The sequence below is a fragment of the Schistocerca serialis genome, chromosome 3 (genome assembly GCF_023864345.2).
Source record: "Schistocerca serialis cubense isolate TAMUIC-IGC-003099 chromosome 3, iqSchSeri2.2, whole genome shotgun sequence".
NCBI lineage: Eukaryota > Metazoa > Arthropoda > Insecta > Orthoptera > Acrididae > Schistocerca > Schistocerca serialis.
In genome coordinates, this window is record NC_064640.1 from 712,355,702 (window position 1) to 712,374,063 (window position 18,362).

Sequence of the window (18,362 nt, forward strand, 5' to 3'; positions counted from 1 at the left end):
TAGATCACATTTTTTAACAGTTACCTACATGAGGATTGAGGATGGATGCTAGACATCACCTTTACTGCATGTTTCTGTACAATGAATTCCTCGCCTAAGTTTGAAATTGCCTCAGAAAATTATTTTCTATGACATTAAAAGAAATGGATGAAGTAAGCGAACTTTCTTACAATTTCATTATCAAAAGCAGCTATTACAATATGAGCAAATGTTTCTGAGCTGGACCATTTGAGAAAATCTATCACAACTGATTTCCAATTACACTTCTGATCAGTATCTACAACCCATAATTTTGAACATTCAGTTGTTCATATGCACTCTCCTCCATGCTCTGTTGTTATTAATCATGCTATATTCTACCTTGAACAGAACTGAATTAACTTTTTGTTTTTTAAGTTGGTGGACAACTTACTAGAATACAATCAACAATTTTTCTGAATATTTATTTTTCCTTCTGCTGCTGCACCTCTGCTGGGTTTGATTATTATGCTTGCATAATCAGCAGAGATAACTATTTGTACATTATCAATATAAAATGGGAAGTTATTTACTTATAGTAAGAAGATCAACTGGATCAATAGTGAACCCAGTGCAACATCAATACTAATTTGTCCCCATTCAGAAGAAGATTCACCATAAAACCTGCTTCAAATATTCATGAAGATCGTATCAAGTACATTTAATGACATATTCCATGTACCCTCTATATTCACCAAAATATGACAAAGAAACTGACCCTACAGAAAACATAGCCTATTGATACAGTTTCATTACCCCTTAGAGGAAATTTATGTACTCTGAACCCCATCTTGTAGCACACATTAAACAATCACCATAAACAACCACTGTTTTAATTTAACAATAAACTTCTACAAATTTGTACATGTGTAACTTTACACAGCTTCCACGCTCTTGTTCTTTTTGTAGAAAAGTAATACATTCACACAAACAGCTGCACAGACGCCCAAATGTGCAATCCCACTCATGCTGTGGCCACGGGAGTGCATGTTTGGGTGTCTGTATGACTATACTTTTTCTAGAAAAAGAGCAAGAACATGACAGCTAATGCAAATGCCATTTCCTTTTATGTGTGTCTGTGTTCCATGCATCAGTCCACCATAAGTGAGCTGTTGCTTTTACCTTATTTTACATGTGTGCTCTTTTCTATATATGAGGGTGGACAGATTAGCCTGACAAATTTCTGTGAAAATCGGAAGTGTTGTTAAGTGGCATAACTGTTGTCACATATGATGCTTTTATGTATTATTTCGCACTTTCAAACAGATGAAAACAAAAAGAGCTGTTGTATGTTGGCAGCTATTTTAAGTTGTAACAAATAAAGTACTGTTGATCTGTAATGCCCTGGATATGTGAGTGACTGTGCTACACTATCTTCTATAAGTTTGGAAATACCAGGTGATTATGGGCAATGGAAAGGAAATACTTTATAAAATTGCATTTTATAATGTCATCTAACTGTTTATTAAGCTCAGACAATACATAGGTAACTGCAACTATTAAATTTTAGATTCCTCAGAATAGCCACCCTTTGCTTTAATCTCTCCCTTGCATACTGTCAGCATGTGATGGGTCAATTTTAGACTTCATTCTTGCTGTAGGACCTCTCACATGCATGTCCCACTCATGAGTCCCCATTTTTTGTCTCCTATCCAACCCAACTCGTACTGTCTTCATTGGATTACCATCTGGATACTGGGGAATCCATTTATGTTTTTCAAACTTTTTTGAACCTCTAGAGAACTCACATAGTTCTAACACAAGCAGGATGTATGTTTTGGGTTGTCTTGCTGTAACACAAGCGCTTTCCCAGTTATATGCAAATCCGATGTCTTGGCATGTCATCGTAGATGGCATGACAATCCTTTTAGTTCATCTTTGCATCTACTTTCACCAAATCTCTGACTTCATTCCTTCCAAAAGATCCCCATATCACCACAGAACCCCCACTCCATGCTTCAGATTTGGAATTACACACTGAGGATTCAGGCATTTATGGGGTAAACAGTACAAAAATTGGTGCTGTTTACTTTCAAATAGTTTGAACTTGCATTCACCAGTGAATGAGACTCTTTCCCAATCCCCTGCTGGTGGTGTCATAGCCCACTGGCGCCTCTTCTTATTGTTAACAGGGCACAACAATGGTTTCCTTGCTGCTACATAACCCTGGAGGTTATTTTCTGCCAGGCCCCATCCCACTGTTGACTTGCTCCCTGATGTATCCCTAGTTATGTATAGTTCACCAGCCAATTCACAGACTGTTCTGAATCTATTATTCTACTGGCCATTAAAATCACTACACCAATAAGAAATGCAGATGATAAACGGGTATTCATTGGACAAATATATTATACTAAAACTGACATGTGATTACATTTTCACGCAATTTGGGTACATAGATCCTGAGAAAGCAGTACCCAGAACAACCACCTCTGGCTGTAATAAGGGCCTTGATACTCCTGGGCATTAGTTCAAACAGAGCTTGGATGGTGTGTACAGGTACAGCTGCCCATGCAGCTTCAACATGATACCACAGTTCATCAAAAGTAGTGACTGGCGTATTGTGACGAGCCAGTTGCTCGGCCACCATTGACCAGACGTTTTCAGTTGGTGAGAGATCTGGAGAATGTGCTGGCCAAGGCAGCACTCGAACATTTTCTGTATCCAGAAAGGCCTGTACAGGACCTGCAACATGCGGTCGTGCATTATCCTGCTGAAATGTAGGGTTTTGCAGGGATAGAATGAAGGGTAGTGCCACGGGTCGTAACACATCTGAAATGTAACGTCTACTGTTGAAAGAGTCGTCAATGCAAACAAGAGATGACCGAGATGTGTAACCAATGGCACCCCATACCATCACGCCGGGCGATACACCAGTATGGCGATAACGAATACACGCTTCCAATGTGAGTTCACTGCGATGTCGCCAAACACGGACGCAACCATCATGATGCTGTAAACAGAACCTGGATTCATCCAAAAAAATGACGTTTTGCCATTCGTGCACCCAGGTTCATCGTTGAGTACACCATCACAGGCGTTCCTGTCTGTGATGCAGTGTCACGGGTAACCGCAGCCATGGTCTCCAAGCTGATAGTCCATGCTGCTGCAAACATCATTGAACTGTTCGTGCAAATGGTTGATGTCTTGCAAACATTCCCATCTGTTGACGCAGGGATCAAGACGTGGCTGCACGATCCGTTACAGCCATGTGGATAAGATGCCTGTCAGTTCGACTGCTAGTGATACGAGGCTATTGGGATCCAGCACAGTGTTCCTTATTACCTTCCTGAACCCACCGATTCCATATTCTGCCAATAGTCTTTGAATCTTGACCAACGCTAGCTGCAATGTCGCGATACGATAAACTGCAATCGTGATAGGCTACAATCCGACCTTTATCAAAGTCGGAAACATGATGGTACGCATTTCTCTTCCTTACACGAGGCATCACAACAACGTTTCACCAGGCAACACCTGTCAACTGCTGTTTGTGTATGAGAAATCGGTTGGTAACTTTCCTCATGTCAGCATGTTGTAGGTGTCGCCACTGGCGCCAACCTTGTGTAAATGCTCTGAAAAGCTAATCATTTGCATATCACAGCATCTTCTTCCTGTAGGTTAAATTTCGCGTCTGTAGCACGTCATCTTCGTGGTGTAGCAATTTTAATGGCCAGTAGTGTACATTTACTGCTCACAGCCAAATACTTTTCCTGACATTTTGATATTTTTCTGGGTGCTCCTGAGCAAGAACAATCAGCCTATGAGCTTTGATGTTGATGCTGGTGTACTGTCTTGACAGCTCTGCTGATGGAAATCTTCAATTTCTTTGATACTTGTTGGACACTATTGCCTTCTTGGTGCAAAATGATGATTTTTACTCATGAATCATAAGGAAACTGGAGCTTTGGGGTTTTTTCAATTCCTTTCACTGCATGTACTACCTTTGTTTGCGATGTGTTCTGCCTTCATACAAACGGAACTACAAGTGAACATGACAGCAATACTAGTATGTATGTATATGTACAATAATTATCTGTACAATGCTGTACAGAGCATACTATTCTGTATTGTACCCAATACCTTTCACAGATCATGCCCATATTGCTCTGTTGTAGTACACAGCATGATCGCTACCAAACTTATGGGTGTAGTGTACCTCCTGATGAAGAAATGATTGACGAAATTCATGTTACTGATATAGAAAACTATCATTATGATACTGTGGTTGTTAAAATGGTAGGCACTTCATAAGAACAGATACATAATATCCTGAATTATGTTGCACATATTAAGATGTTGAGTAAGAAATTTCAAAATTGTGTGTGTGTGTGTGTGTGTGTGTGTGTGTGTGTGTGGTTTTTTTTTTTTTTTTTTTTTTTTTTTTTTTTTTTTTTTTTTTTTTTTTTTTTTAAAAGCTTGAGCACAATGCACAGAACTTTTACTGTAGAAGGAACGTAAGTCTTACCATTGCACACTACGGAGAAAAATGAAGTAAAAATTGTAGTTTGGTGAAGGTAAAAGTACACCGATAAAAATATAAAACGTTTTGTTGGTGGAAAAAGTGAGGAGATACTCCCCCTTTATCATCGTTGATCACACGGAAAAGAACAATGAGTGGCTATTATTGATCATCATATGGGTGTTTGATGAACATACTGCAAGTATATTAGTGAGTAATGTTAGTACTCTTGCAGCTGAACAAAGCGGCTAAATATACATCGGTCAATGTAAAGGAAAGTGCACAAACCAAGTTTAGCAGTGGCTTTCCGCACAAGCTAGTCCACAGACCTTAATCTGATGTCGAATTTTTCTGCTTCTTACACACTGAAAATGTCTTACATTGAAGAAAATAATGATAGATGAAAAGTATTAAGTTGACCACAATGTTCTCGTACCTGGGAGTGAGGATCATTCAGTTGGCTTATTGTGAGTTTTTATTGTGATATTTCATGAGGGCATGCTGAAACCCATGACAGTATATGCACAACTGTCTTGTGATCTTTCACAGTGTGATGCATTTTCATTAGTCACTACTGTATTTGTTTACTGTAATGTCACTGTGTGATACCCGTAACAATCATGCGAGACCAAGTTAAATTATATTGTCATCAGGTAGTACACCTGTACTGTAAACAAGTCTTAATGAGAATTCAATATAACTTTTTTCTCATGGGAAAAAGAGAAAAAAAAAGAAAAAAAAGGGTCGCTGCGTAAAAGTCATCAAGCAGAATTTAGATTATGTTGAGAAATAAATCTTTGTTTCAGTAATAAGTTATTTACTACATTTTTACCAAACTTACAATCCACTCTTGTAAGAACTGAAGTATTGGTACAATTTTAACTAATTAGTTTATGGTGCTGAGAATACATACTTAAATTTTCTTTGACTCAAAACAAACAAGAATTTTTACAAGGAATTTCATTTAAAAAGACTTCAGAGGAAACTTTCAGTCATACCACTGATATCATGTGCTAGTCTTATTATCTGAGACATAATGCTTCTGCTAGAACAGTGCACTTAAATTTAGTATAAAGCAAAATTATAATGCTTCTAAATACTGGTCAGTTGATGTTCTGTAACAATCAAGTTATGTGGGAAATAACTATTCTCTTTTAACCAGAAACTATGACTCACTCCACATTGAATTTCAAATATACTATAAGTAGTATGAGGACAATTTGGCTATTTACATGAATAAAAGTGAGGTAGATCAAAAAGATACCCCAGTCCGCACAATCACCAATATCAATAACATACTGAGAGATTAGTTCAAATAAAAACCTGTCTTCAATGCTAAATTTGTATACACATTATCTAGCATACAAAGGGTAACTGAAAATTCATGTATTCTGAGCACATCAAGTGATTTCATGGAACATATGAGAAGCTAAATGTAGAGGCAAAATATGCATAATTTCTTTTATTTTCCAGTGGAGGATTTGGCAATAATATTAAAGCATGTATAGGAATAACCTTTAGTACAAAAGCTTCCTCACAATTCATCCATAAGCTATAAACAATCAAATGACAGGGCTTTGCAAGAACTCATTTATCCACACCAACGTGGTACATTGTGAGCATAATGGAGGTATGATGATGGATACCGTCCAGGTAACAGCAATCTTCATAATTTGGAACTTGATCTCCTGGAGATAGATTCTTTTCTTCCATTGTTCTTAACTGGACATCAATTGTGGATTCAGTGTACTCTAGACAGTGAAGAGCACACTAAAAGGCACTACTTTAAAAATTGCCAATGAAAACATGCAACTTAGTGATTTTGCTATGAATGATTGCATTTCAACCACTATTCATTGACACAATAGAGACTATATAAAGATCAATGTGCTTGAATAGTTTCCTGAATCACTATTCAATGATATCTAACTCAAAACTGACTTCACCAAGTACATATCTGTGGTTTATTTCAGTCTGACTAGGAAGACAAAGAAAGTTTCATAGCCCAAGCTGATGAATGATTTTCTTAAGAGTGTGTCTTCAATATGCACATTAGCAACAACTGGTCCAATGTTAGACCTAACCCACAGGTAAAGCATACTTAAAAATCAGATTGGGTGTTGCTATCATGAGAAACTGGCTTTTTGGTTCTTTGTGTTTGTCAGATTTTTTTGCGTACAGATTGGTATTATGTACTTCTCATCAATAATTTTTTTGAAATTCTGGAAGACAATCCACTTTTTGTTTGACAGAGCCTCTTGTTTCAACAAGATGATGCACCATAACATTTTGGAAGACACGTCACACTGTTTAACAAGGGCTTTCACAGAAATGAATCAATGTCTAATTCCATTGTAGCTCAGTGGCTAAATAGGTGTTAGACAAAAAATCTGAAGCTTCTTGTTTAATCTTCAGTTAGCTCTAGGATTTTATGTATCACTTACTGCTTCTTTCACCTCTAGCACTGATTTGTGTACATGAAAAGTGTCAAACCGCACCTTGGTTAGAGGTCTACATTTAAACTGTAGGCCTTCATAAAACTGGCTGGGTAAGTAAGTTTGAAGGTTTGAGGAATGAAAGAGAATACCATTTCCAATACAACCATGCCTACTAAAGCACTATGGTGTTCAAAACCATCCTTTGGGTTGATGTTAGTGTCTACTTTAATCTACTTTAAGGTTCAAATGTTAACTTAATCTAAGTCTCTTCAACCCCAACCCCCTCACCTCCCACCCTCAACCCCCTCTGTCCCTTCTTTGAGTGTCTTTGACAGAGCAAGCTTTTGGTATTCCAACATCCAAATCCAGAACAGCTGACAACTTGAGTCCCAGCTGCACTTCCAAAAATGAATACTGCTGTGTTTCAAAGAAGTAGAGGGCATGCCACAGCCACTGAAAAAATAAATCTCACAAATGCTAAAATGGACGCAAATGTCATAAGACTATGGACAATATATTGTTAGGCACTTCAGTGTTTGTAATTAATGATTGTACTATTCTTATGTGTACAATACATTCTATTCAAAGTTTTTTGAAAGATGCTGTAGTTTCTCTAACACCTACTACGAAATCAAGTAAAATCTTACAGCATCTTCAGAGTTCCAATAAACAAAAAAATAAAGTCAAATAGATAAAAACATTCAAGTGGATAGGGGAGAAAAATGTGACAAAGCTTTTAGTAATAACATGGAATAGGATCACTGCTAACATCATCAAAATTACTTCATAGCACTGAAAATTAAAGGTACTCCACCACAAACTCTCAACATACAAAGAACTATGTGCCTACTTAAAAGAGCCATATGTTGTTGCATTAAATATTGCCAAATCATCCCCTCTATGAAAATCTTCTATTACAATGAGCTCTTGGCTAATGTCTGATAGAAACACTTTTGCATCCAAATATTCCAAGGAATCTTGAGGTGATCTGAATGCTTGAATTTTTGATCACCCCATATGCAGTGTATTTCAAAAATACTTTTACAAGCTTTTGGGACAAGTTCCTCACACAGAAAAAGAAAAAAGATCTAGTAAATATGGGATCTACAATGCATACCTTAAGAGCACTTGTTCAATAGAAAAGATATGTTTCACAGTAATGAAAGTGAACAAGTCCACAAAGTTCCTATGGAATGCATTTTAGAGACTACGTTTATTAGGCATTTTGTTGTTTTGGTGTAAGGAACCTGTCCGTAAAGTTTGTAAAAGTATTATCGAAACACCCTGTCTAATGTAGCACATGCATCACTACGACATTCCTCTGCAACTTTCTAACAAGATAAATATGATGGACTCAGGTGCACTTTCAACCAATGATGGCACATACTCTGAAGGTAATAAATATTTAATAAACACAAACTAATTTCCATACACCAGTTATTATCTGGCTCATAACCAATGACACAATATTTTCTTATAAATTAAGTTCAATTGTTTATTTGAACACAATATTACAATTTATCTTTTGTTTCATGTGTTACAATCTTGTCTTATGCATACAGAGCCATTTTAAGTAGTGTATTCAGATTTCAATGAATAGCTCTAATGGGATTTCTCTAAAATAACATAACATTTAATAATTCACAATATAATACTGGGAAAAAATACAGGATTTTCTATGAGAAATTTCTAAGATAAACAAACGAAAATCAATGAAAAGATAATACTGGAAAAAGTTTCTTCAAATCAAAGTTACGTCTCAGATTGTCATCAATTCTAAATTTTCGTTTAATCTTTAGGCAGATTGCCTAAAAGAAATAATTACTCTGATACAACTCAGTAAGTTGTATGAAATAATGAAGAAATTAGACTGAAATTAGGATAGGGAGGCTGCACAAATGAATGCAGTGGAAAGTTAATAACAGTGTACCAGGCTCTTCCATATCAAAATTTTACATTACTTTCACCTAGATTAAAAAAAAGAAAAAAAAAAAAAAATCTCTTCAGTCTCAATCACCTCTTTAAGCAAATGTAAGCACCGTTATAAGGTTTTTAATGTCTTGGACTTGCAAAAGGGCATTTCTCCAATGTGTTATATATATTTTCTTAAGAGTCTTATATAAAAGTTTATAATGTCATGTAAAATTCACAAACAGTAGTACAAAACAAAGCCTACATAGGCCTACATTAAGCGTGTAATTGATTATAGAGACTATTCGTTGTAAAAATACCATACTTAATATTTGCAGGTGTTCTCTCTTTCCTGAATTTAGTTTTTATTGATTAAAACTGTTAAATCTGAAATTTTAAAAAATAATTTCAGGTGTAAGGCTTTATGAACTTACTCTACATCTAAATCACAGTGTAGTGTTCTAAATGTGTCTTCTATTAGTTCCTGAAGGCAGCGAATGGCTTGGAAGAATGCAGCCACCAATAGGGAGAGAGAAAGTGACAGCAACTTGCTAGGAACTAACTCTCCATCATCTTCAGTCTCGGAGGAAAGAACTGGATTGTTTTCGGGAATATCACTGCAACGAGATCTTGGAGATGACGATGAGAATATCACAACTGAGTGCTGTGCACACTCATTGCTGGTTTCAGAGACCTGAAAGTTTTCTTGAGATTCACTGTTCACATGTTCACACACATCATCTTCAGAGAAATGTATATTTTGGTGATTAAATTCTAACACTTCATTCTCTCGTTGGACAGAATCACAATTTGTTTGGCTAGACGCAATAATCACAACAGAATGCTGACTTCCAGATTCATCACACCAAACAGTACTGGCATGTGAACCTGAAGAATTGCATCTTGCATGTATCTCTAATCAAGTGATAATACTGTTTCCACCTTGTCGCACAATAACAACACCTTCAGGAACAGCAGCATGTGGAAGAACTGGTGAACACTCACTGTCTACTACGCTAAAGCCTCCACTTTCCACATTCAAATATACCTGGAAAAAAAAGAGAAAAACTTTCTTATTATACTCACAGAAAACTGAAGATGTTATATTTTTTATTACTCACCTTTTTAGTGACTAAAAGAAAAATACAGATATAATAACAAGTTATTTCAGTGTACACTATTCATTATGGCCTACAAACATTCTTTTTACGAACAATCAGGGATTCACATATTGTGTGTAGCATATCAGCATAGCCATTTACATAATCCTACTGGTTTTCAAGATTTTCCCAGGTCAAACATGAAACATGTAACAACGTCACCGTTCTGCCCCAGAAGAAACTGGTGGTATTGGGGTGGGGAAAGAGGGGGCAGTGGTGGGGGAACATTTCATGAATTTCTTCTTTTCTGCTTCTGTCATCAACAACTCATGTCTAATACAAGTCTGTGCTTGTTTTTCTCATCAAAAGAAGGCATCCTTAAGATTAATTGGAGTGTTTCGTTGGCCAAGAATTGTGATTTTGTTGGGGGAACCATTTTGGCATTTACCTGAAATGATTTAAGGAAACCATAAATCAGGATCATCAATAGAGGATTTGACCCCATTTATCACAAATGAACACTTGACACCACAAAAAACTGCCACCAGTGAAATTTTAAGTACCCACCATGTTTCACATGAGCCAATCACATTGTGGGGTATATAGATTTGCTAATAAACGTACAGAAAACTTGTAAATATAGGTGTAGTAGAAGTAAATATGGATGTAGTAGAAGGATTGACACCTTTTTCACACTTAGCATCAGGACACACCATATAAAAACATGCAAGAAAATTGCATCGCATCATTCACAGCATTACAGATGCAGTAAAGGCACTTCATTCCATGATGTGGAGATGAGCTGTGAGAAGTATTTAAATGCTGGTAGTTGCAGCGTAATGCATTTGTAGTTCAATGGCATAGTCGCCGGTCAAGTAGACAATGGCCTGGTGACAAGGTTTTGCTCTTATCTGGCTTAGTGCAACTTCTTGTGGTTATTTCGTTAATTTATTTAATTTTTAACAACCATGAAGTTAATCTAATAAATGGTCCATAGTTCTTATTAAGGTATATATGACCCCCAAAATGGACAGCGTGTGGCTTGTTTACCACTTAACATCACCTCCAAAGGCCTTCAACTTCAATGACTGTTCACACTGTGAGGAAGGGACTCTATGAGGTGGGTGATGAATCTCTCATTTTATGGCACCTCCTCCCAGGCAGCTAGTGTGACATTCTAAAGGTCATCACAGGTTTTGGCATAGGGTCAGGCCAGTTTCTTGCATGGGTCATTTCATCTCTGCCCATAAGTTTTCAATAGGGTTTAGGTCTGGTGAAGGAGGAGGCCAATTGAGAACAGATATTTCAGTCTTTTCCGCAAACCACTCCGTCACCCTCGTGACATGTACAGAAGACTGGTCCTGCTGGCAACAGATTATTTGCTCAGGATGTAGTTGTCACATTAGTGGAACTATAATAGCACTCATAATATGGATATGCAGGGCAGCAGCAAGTCAACCATCTGTCCTGTGAAGTATATTAAAAAACTAAAAACCCGCCTCGATTGCAAAAAAAGCACCTAGTGTTAAGTGTTAACCCAGGTTTCGGCGTAGATAACTACACCTTCTTCAGAACAACAATAAAACCCACAAGTGACTAAGAAGACCTTTGTCAATGATTAAAAGAACACCATAGCTATACATTTATAAATGAAAAAGAAAGGAAAACTCAAAGAGTACATATGTAGAAAGTCAAAACCACTACTTAACTTAATGGTGTACGCTCCACCTCACACCGGCCTATGTTCGATAGGCCATGACCCGCCATAAACTGCAGCTCCAAACGGTCGCTCACTTACAAGCCTGAACCGCTATGTATGCAAATGCGCATATGAATCCGAGAAAGTTTATCCATGGGTCGGGGCTAAATAGCCCATATATTCCCAACCATGGATCAACATATATAAAAAAATGAAATGGATAGAGCAAGAGACGAGCTAAATAGGAGATGAAACCTAAAAATAACCACACACAGTTGCTTATGCTAGTAAAGAAACCTATATATGAAGCTACCTATGACAACAGGAGGAACTCTTAAAAACTATACCTAAAGGCAGTAGTTAGCTGGGGGAGGGAGGGGCAGGGGGAGAGGGGGGGCAGGGGTGGGAGGGGAGGGGCAGAGGGGACGTAATCTAAAGACGTCGCGGTAATAAAGATATAGGGATAAAATGTGAGGTGTTCATCGGGCTAAAATCACCTTCATCGTAAAAGGAAAATGAGGATAAAAAGAACGAAGATGAACAGCTTGACCAACCGTGCTCGCCAATCAGTGCGCGCATGTGATAATCCCCAGATCATCAGATTTACAAGTATGAAGAACAAAGTAAAGGCGCAAAACCTTCAAAAAATTTTCTATTTCGCGCCTTTACTTTGTTCTTCATACTTGTAAATCTGATGATCTGGGGATTATCACATGTGCGTTCTGATTGACGAGTGCGGTTGGTCAAGCTGTTCATCTTCGTTCTTTTTATCCTCATTTTCCTTTAACGATGAAGGTGATCTTAGCCCATTGAACACCTCATGTTTTATCCCTACATCTTTATTATCACGACGTCTTTAGATTACGTCCCCTCTCCCCTCCCCCCAGGCTAACTACTGCCTTTAGGTATAGTTTCTAAGAGTTCCTCCTGTTGTCATAGGTAGCTTCATATATAAGTTTCTTTACTAGCATAAGCAACCGTGTGCAGTTATTTTTAGGTTTCATCTCCTATTTAGCTTGTCTCTTGCTCTACCCATTTCATTTTTTGATATACGTTGATCCACGGTTGGGAATATATGGGCTATTTAGCCCTGACCCATGGATAAACTTTCTCGGATTCAAATGCACATGCGCGTTCAAGTAACTTCCCTGGTCTTGCGCATGTGCATACATAGCAGTTCAGGCTTGTAAGTGAGCAACCGTTTGTAGCTGCAGTTTATGGCGGGTCATGGCCTATCGAACATAGGCCGGTGTGAGGTGGAGCGTACACCATTAAGTTAAGTAGTGGTTTTGAGTTTCTACATATGTACTCTTTGCGTTTTCCTTTCCTTTTCATTTATAAATGTATAGCTATGGTGTTCTTTTAATCATTGACAAAGGTCTTCTTAGTCACTTGTGGGTTTTATTGTTGTACTGAAGAAGGTGTCATTATCTACGCTGAAACCTGAGTTAACACTTAACACTAGGTGCTTTTTCGCAATCGAGGCGGGTTTTTAGTTTTTTAATATACCAACCAACGATTGCTGACGTGCTGCAATGTTGAAGTTCCTGTGAAGTATTTTGAGGCCACAGAAATGCATCCAGCCCCGCACAGCCAGACACACGGCCATTGTGAGATGACTCATGGATGTATCTGGGGTCGGAACATGCACCTACCTGCCTGTATAATCATACTGCACCATCAATTGTGAGGACAAACACTGATTCATCACAAAATATCACATTACATCAGTCTTAACTGACACTGTCCTCGACAAATGTTAAATGGTAGAGTCTATGATCACCATGGAGCCTCTCCTTGATGGCTGTACATTTGCTAAGTAGTCAAGCCTCTCAAAGCCAGGGCTGAACCATATCCACTTATTGAGGGTTGAATACCACTTACACGGTTTTTTGTTCTACTGATTTTTATTTGTGTGAACTAGTTTTCGGTTTATTAAGCCATCTTCAGATAACTACTGGCTATTGTTTACAAGGAACTTGTGTTGTAAATAACAGCCAGTAGTTATCTGACGATGGCCTAATAAGTCGAAAACTAGTTCATACAAATAAAAATCAGTAGAACAAAAAACCGCATAAGTGTTATTCAACCCTCAATATGGAATTGTTCTATCAAGAAGCGACAGAAGAATCCATAAATAAAAACATAGCCACTTACTTGGAAAATGCAGTAATACATTTAAACTGCTCTGTCTTTGGAAAAGGATTTTTCCATGACATATTGACAAGTTCATTATGCTGGACAGGTGTTGTTACACATCAAAATCCAGTTACCACATGCCTACTGGATTCCCAGTGCATCAATAATGTTTAATTCAGTGTCATGCATTGTGTTCAGGAATGCCACACTGTGTGCCCTGGTCTCTGATATCATAAAATTCTCTTATTTCACTAGAGCAATGATGCAGTCAGAACTAGCCTGTTGATGATTAGGCATGGTGCATGAATATGCGACTCATCTGAAGGTGATATGGTGTAGGTATTTGACCTTGCTCATTTTCTGTCATTGGCTATTATAGAACGTATAGTGCACTTGCAGACCAACTCGTTGCAACTGACTGTCTGTCTGTTACAGTGTAATATCATGAAACTGTGTGAATGACTCTCACATACTATGTCAAACAGAAGTAGTGAATTTTAAGTTTTTGACTCCAGGGAGGTCATTATCCAGCAGAAGTGACTCTTACTGATTTATAGCCAAAAGTCTGTTGAGTGTTCTGTGGGAAATTAGCTGCATATCATCAAAATGTGTTTCACATAATGCACTGTAGGGCTTCTTGAACAACAAATTGTTGAACCAAAAGAATGCATCTCTTATGGGAAGAAAGAATTATACAATAATAATAATAACAATAATTAATAATAATAATGGGGATTTCTCTTACCCTATTGGGTGTCACCCCAGGTGGCGGATAGGGAAGACTCTGCAGATATGCTGGGTAGGTGGTAAATAAACTACCGCCCATGGACCAACACAGGAATTAAATTCCAAAGGCGGGTGTCACCAGACTGGGCAGCCTTTGGTCAGCATCTGTTCCCCACGTTAGAAGCAGCTGAGAAAAACCTCCAAGGCTAACAACCGTGGTTATAAACCACTGGTTCTAACAATAAGAGCCACCCCACACACAGTATTATCAGTCGTGAAAGAGTGTGTTGTGAAACAAATTCCACGTGGACAACCAACTGCACCAAAGTGAACAAGCAGACATTTGGATTCTGGGTCAGTCTGCAGCATTCCACAGAGACGAGTTGGAGCATCCTGGAACTTCACGCAAGATGAAATACAGAAAATCAAGTTACATAGCTACTTTCAATGTAAATTTTCTTCTAAAAACTGGAAAATTAAGACCTCTAACAGACATCCTCAAGAACCACAAAATTCTCATAGCAGCCTTACAAGAAACTAGATTCATGGACGAAAACCATTTTGATTCTGGACCCTTCGAAGTACACAAAGGAAAAGTAGGCAAAAAAAATATGAAAAACACCCTGCATCTTGGAACTAGCTTCATAATAGACAAAAATATTTCAGACTCCATAACCAACTTTGAATCAACACAAGGACATTTTATACGACTTTTGAACAAAAACAGGTAACTGCAAAATATTGGTAGACTATTTCAGAAACCTTCTCAAATGTGAAGAACCCATGGAAAAAAATGGACTTTAAGATAGTCATTTCAATTTTCAAAAACTATAAAGCCTCGAGAGAAAACCATATCACAGCTGAACTTTGGAAAGATATCAACAAAAATGCTATAGACTCTCTCCAAAACATCTTTGAAGAAATCTCGATAAATGAAAAATCCCAGATGAATGGAAGATGGCTCTTATCCACTCACTCCAAGAGGAAGCATTCAAAACAACCCCAACAACTACAGAGGTATTTCACTCCCAGATGTAACATACAAGTCCTACTAAACAGGGCAGAACACCTATTAGACCATCAACTTAGAAAATACCAAACCCTAAACCTCAAAAACCTCATGGTCTATCAAAAACCAAGAGTAAAATCATACATTATCACTTTCATGGACTTTCAGAAAGCATCACCATACTAAAAGAATTAAACATAGACAACAAAATCACAAATCTAATCAGACAAACCATTATGAACAGATACTCCAAAGTCAAATTCATGGGACAATTCTCTGATCCTTTCGAGATAAAAACTGGAATACGGCAAGGAGAGGAACTCTTCCCATTACTACTTAATTGCACCAAAGAAAAAGTAGTCAGTGTGTGGAACATGAAGATTCATAATGGAATTTGACTAGAAATAAAAAACAAAGGCATCAAATTAAATTGTACAGCCTTTGCAGATGATATGGCCCTATTAGCCGAGACCTGGAAAGAGGCCAAAGAACAGGCCATTGAACTACAAAAACAAGCTGAATATAAATAAATAAATAAATCTCAAAATCTTCTTTGGAAAGTCTAAGATAATGACAAACATAAAAAACCAACCAAAATGTTTTAAAGTGGGAGAACAAAAAAAGAGAGATAGTCAAAGAATACAAATATGTTGGAGAATGGATAAGTTGGAATGCCCTCGAGAAAAAGGCAATGGAATCTAGAGGAAGTAAAGTTGAACTGGCTTTCCAACTCACCAAAAACACACATAACAAAACGTTCCTCTCGTGGAATGCAAAAGTAAGACATTACCATGCAGTTATCAAACCAGAAGCCCTGTAGGCAACCAAAACGTTGTTCATCACCAACCATGGTCTGGTTGAAAGGCTGGAGATCAAAGAAAGGAAGATATTAAGAAAAATCCTTGGTCTCAGAGTCCACAACAACAACCTAATTCACATAAGAAATGAAACCCTTTACAAAGCTACTGAAAAACTCTCAGACATAATAAGGAAAAGAAGAACCAATTTTTACAGACAGCCTCAGAACGAACCCAAACAGATTAACAAAAAAAGGTTGTTGACTACTTTTGCAACAAAAAAACCAACCAAATCAGTGTAAGGAAATGAAATGATCATGTGACATTGTTGGCTGAGAGGCCCCATTCGGAGAAGTTCAGCCGCCGGGTTGCTAGTCTTATTTCAGGCGACACCACATTGGCTGACTTGCATGTCGGTGATGAGGAGGACAACTCAACACCCAGTCCACAAGCAGAGAAAATCTCCAACCCAGCCGGGAATCAAACCTGGTCCCACTGCATGGTAGGCAAACATGTAACCACTCAGCTAAGCAGCCAGACTGGTTTAAGGAAATGGAGAAGGACTTAAAAGAACTCCAGATCATAGAGAGAGAGAGAGAGAGAGAGAGAGAGAGAGAGAGAGGTTAAAATGAAAACCAAACACACAATTCAAATCTATGAAGAAGAAAGGGAAACAAGATCAGAAAGAATGAAACAATACTGGGCTAATAAAAGGCACAGAACATTAAAAATTAACTGATTTAACATACTTCAAAGTAGTGTACAATGGAATAATAATAATAATAATAATAATAATAATAATTACACTGATTTGAACAAGAGACACTTTAAACATAAGTATGCATGTTTTTTATTCATGTGCCGTGTCCATTTATGAACTTACACCTTTCCAGTTAACATGCACTATATCTATAGATAACAGCAGCATATTATATTTGCACAAAAGATTTTGTGCCTTCTTCGAACAGAAATGGAATACTGAGAACTGGAATACTGACATGATCAGTTTCCTGTAATTTTTGAACTAATATTTCCTTGTCTGCATGTTCCCAAGGTAAACAGTAAAATATGGCACATTGAATTTCATGCACTTCAGTGTTGCACCTGACTAACTCTAGCTGTGATTTCCACAAGCTAGATTTTGTGCCGTCAAATTTACAGGCAGTGTCTTAATCACTCTGCCATTGTGTTTGGTTGTACTTCTCAATTCAATTTCTTTTTTTGTTAGCTGTAACATGTGACTGATAGTTCAGTCACTGAAGGTAAGTGCTCTATTATGAGAATACTCAAATATGTTTGAAATATTGACTATCATCTTGAAATGAAAAAAATACAATATGATAATGTAGTCTCAGCAGCACTGCTGCATTCAATCAAGAAGGAAAGTATAGTACCAATGGAAGGTTGTTCTCCCACTGTGTGCTTGCTCCAGTATGTTACCAACCACCCTCTGACTCTTTTCGAAGGATGTAACAAGATAATAATATCTTCCCTCCTTGTCTTCAGGCGTCTCTTATCTCTTCTTTTGTTGTCATATAAAATGTAATTATCTACCTAAAATTAACTAGTCATGAGGACCATGAAATCCTGACTGTCTGTTGTACCACCCTTTGCCTTACAGCATCACTGGATGCAATATGGAGGAGCACATGGTTAGTATAATGTCGACAGAGCTGTTGTCAGCTTTCTGAACCTTGCAGCCACTACTGTTCATTCAAGTACCTCTCCAACTGGCCTTACAGGATGGACTGCACCCTAATGCAGACCTTCCACCCAAGAAAAGAAAAAAATACTGAGCAGTACCAGGTATCAAACCCAGTAGAGACATGCTGCCTGGTTAGGAACAAAAGCAGACTGGAAAATGTATCCATTTGGAAGCAAAAAGGTCATTGTATTCTCATTGAGGAATTCATTTCTTTGGCATCAATGAATTATGTACATGCCATTTAAAACTACTGACCATTAATGAAACCTTTTCGAGTAGACTGAACACATCTACTGTGTGGAACTTTTTTTTTTTTTTTTTTTTTTTTTTTTTTTTTTTTTTTTTTTTTTTTTTTGAC

General features: G+C 37.6%; 1 protein-coding gene across 2 annotated transcripts in view; it reads right to left on the reverse strand.

Moving 5' to 3' along the window:
* Positions 1-8,305: 8,305 nt before the first annotated feature.
* The window catches only part of LOC126470582 (DNA damage-regulated autophagy modulator protein 2), an 84,014-nt gene continuing 73,957 nt past the window's right edge, over positions 8,306-18,362 (reverse strand). For both annotated transcript variants that reach the window (XM_050098537.1, XM_050098538.1), the window contains exon 7: positions 8,306-9,877. In XM_050098537.1, coding sequence (XP_049954494.1) covers positions 9,749-9,877 — 129 coding nt within the window. In that variant the 3' untranslated portion in view covers positions 8,306-9,748. The remainder of the gene's footprint in view (positions 9,878-18,362) is intronic.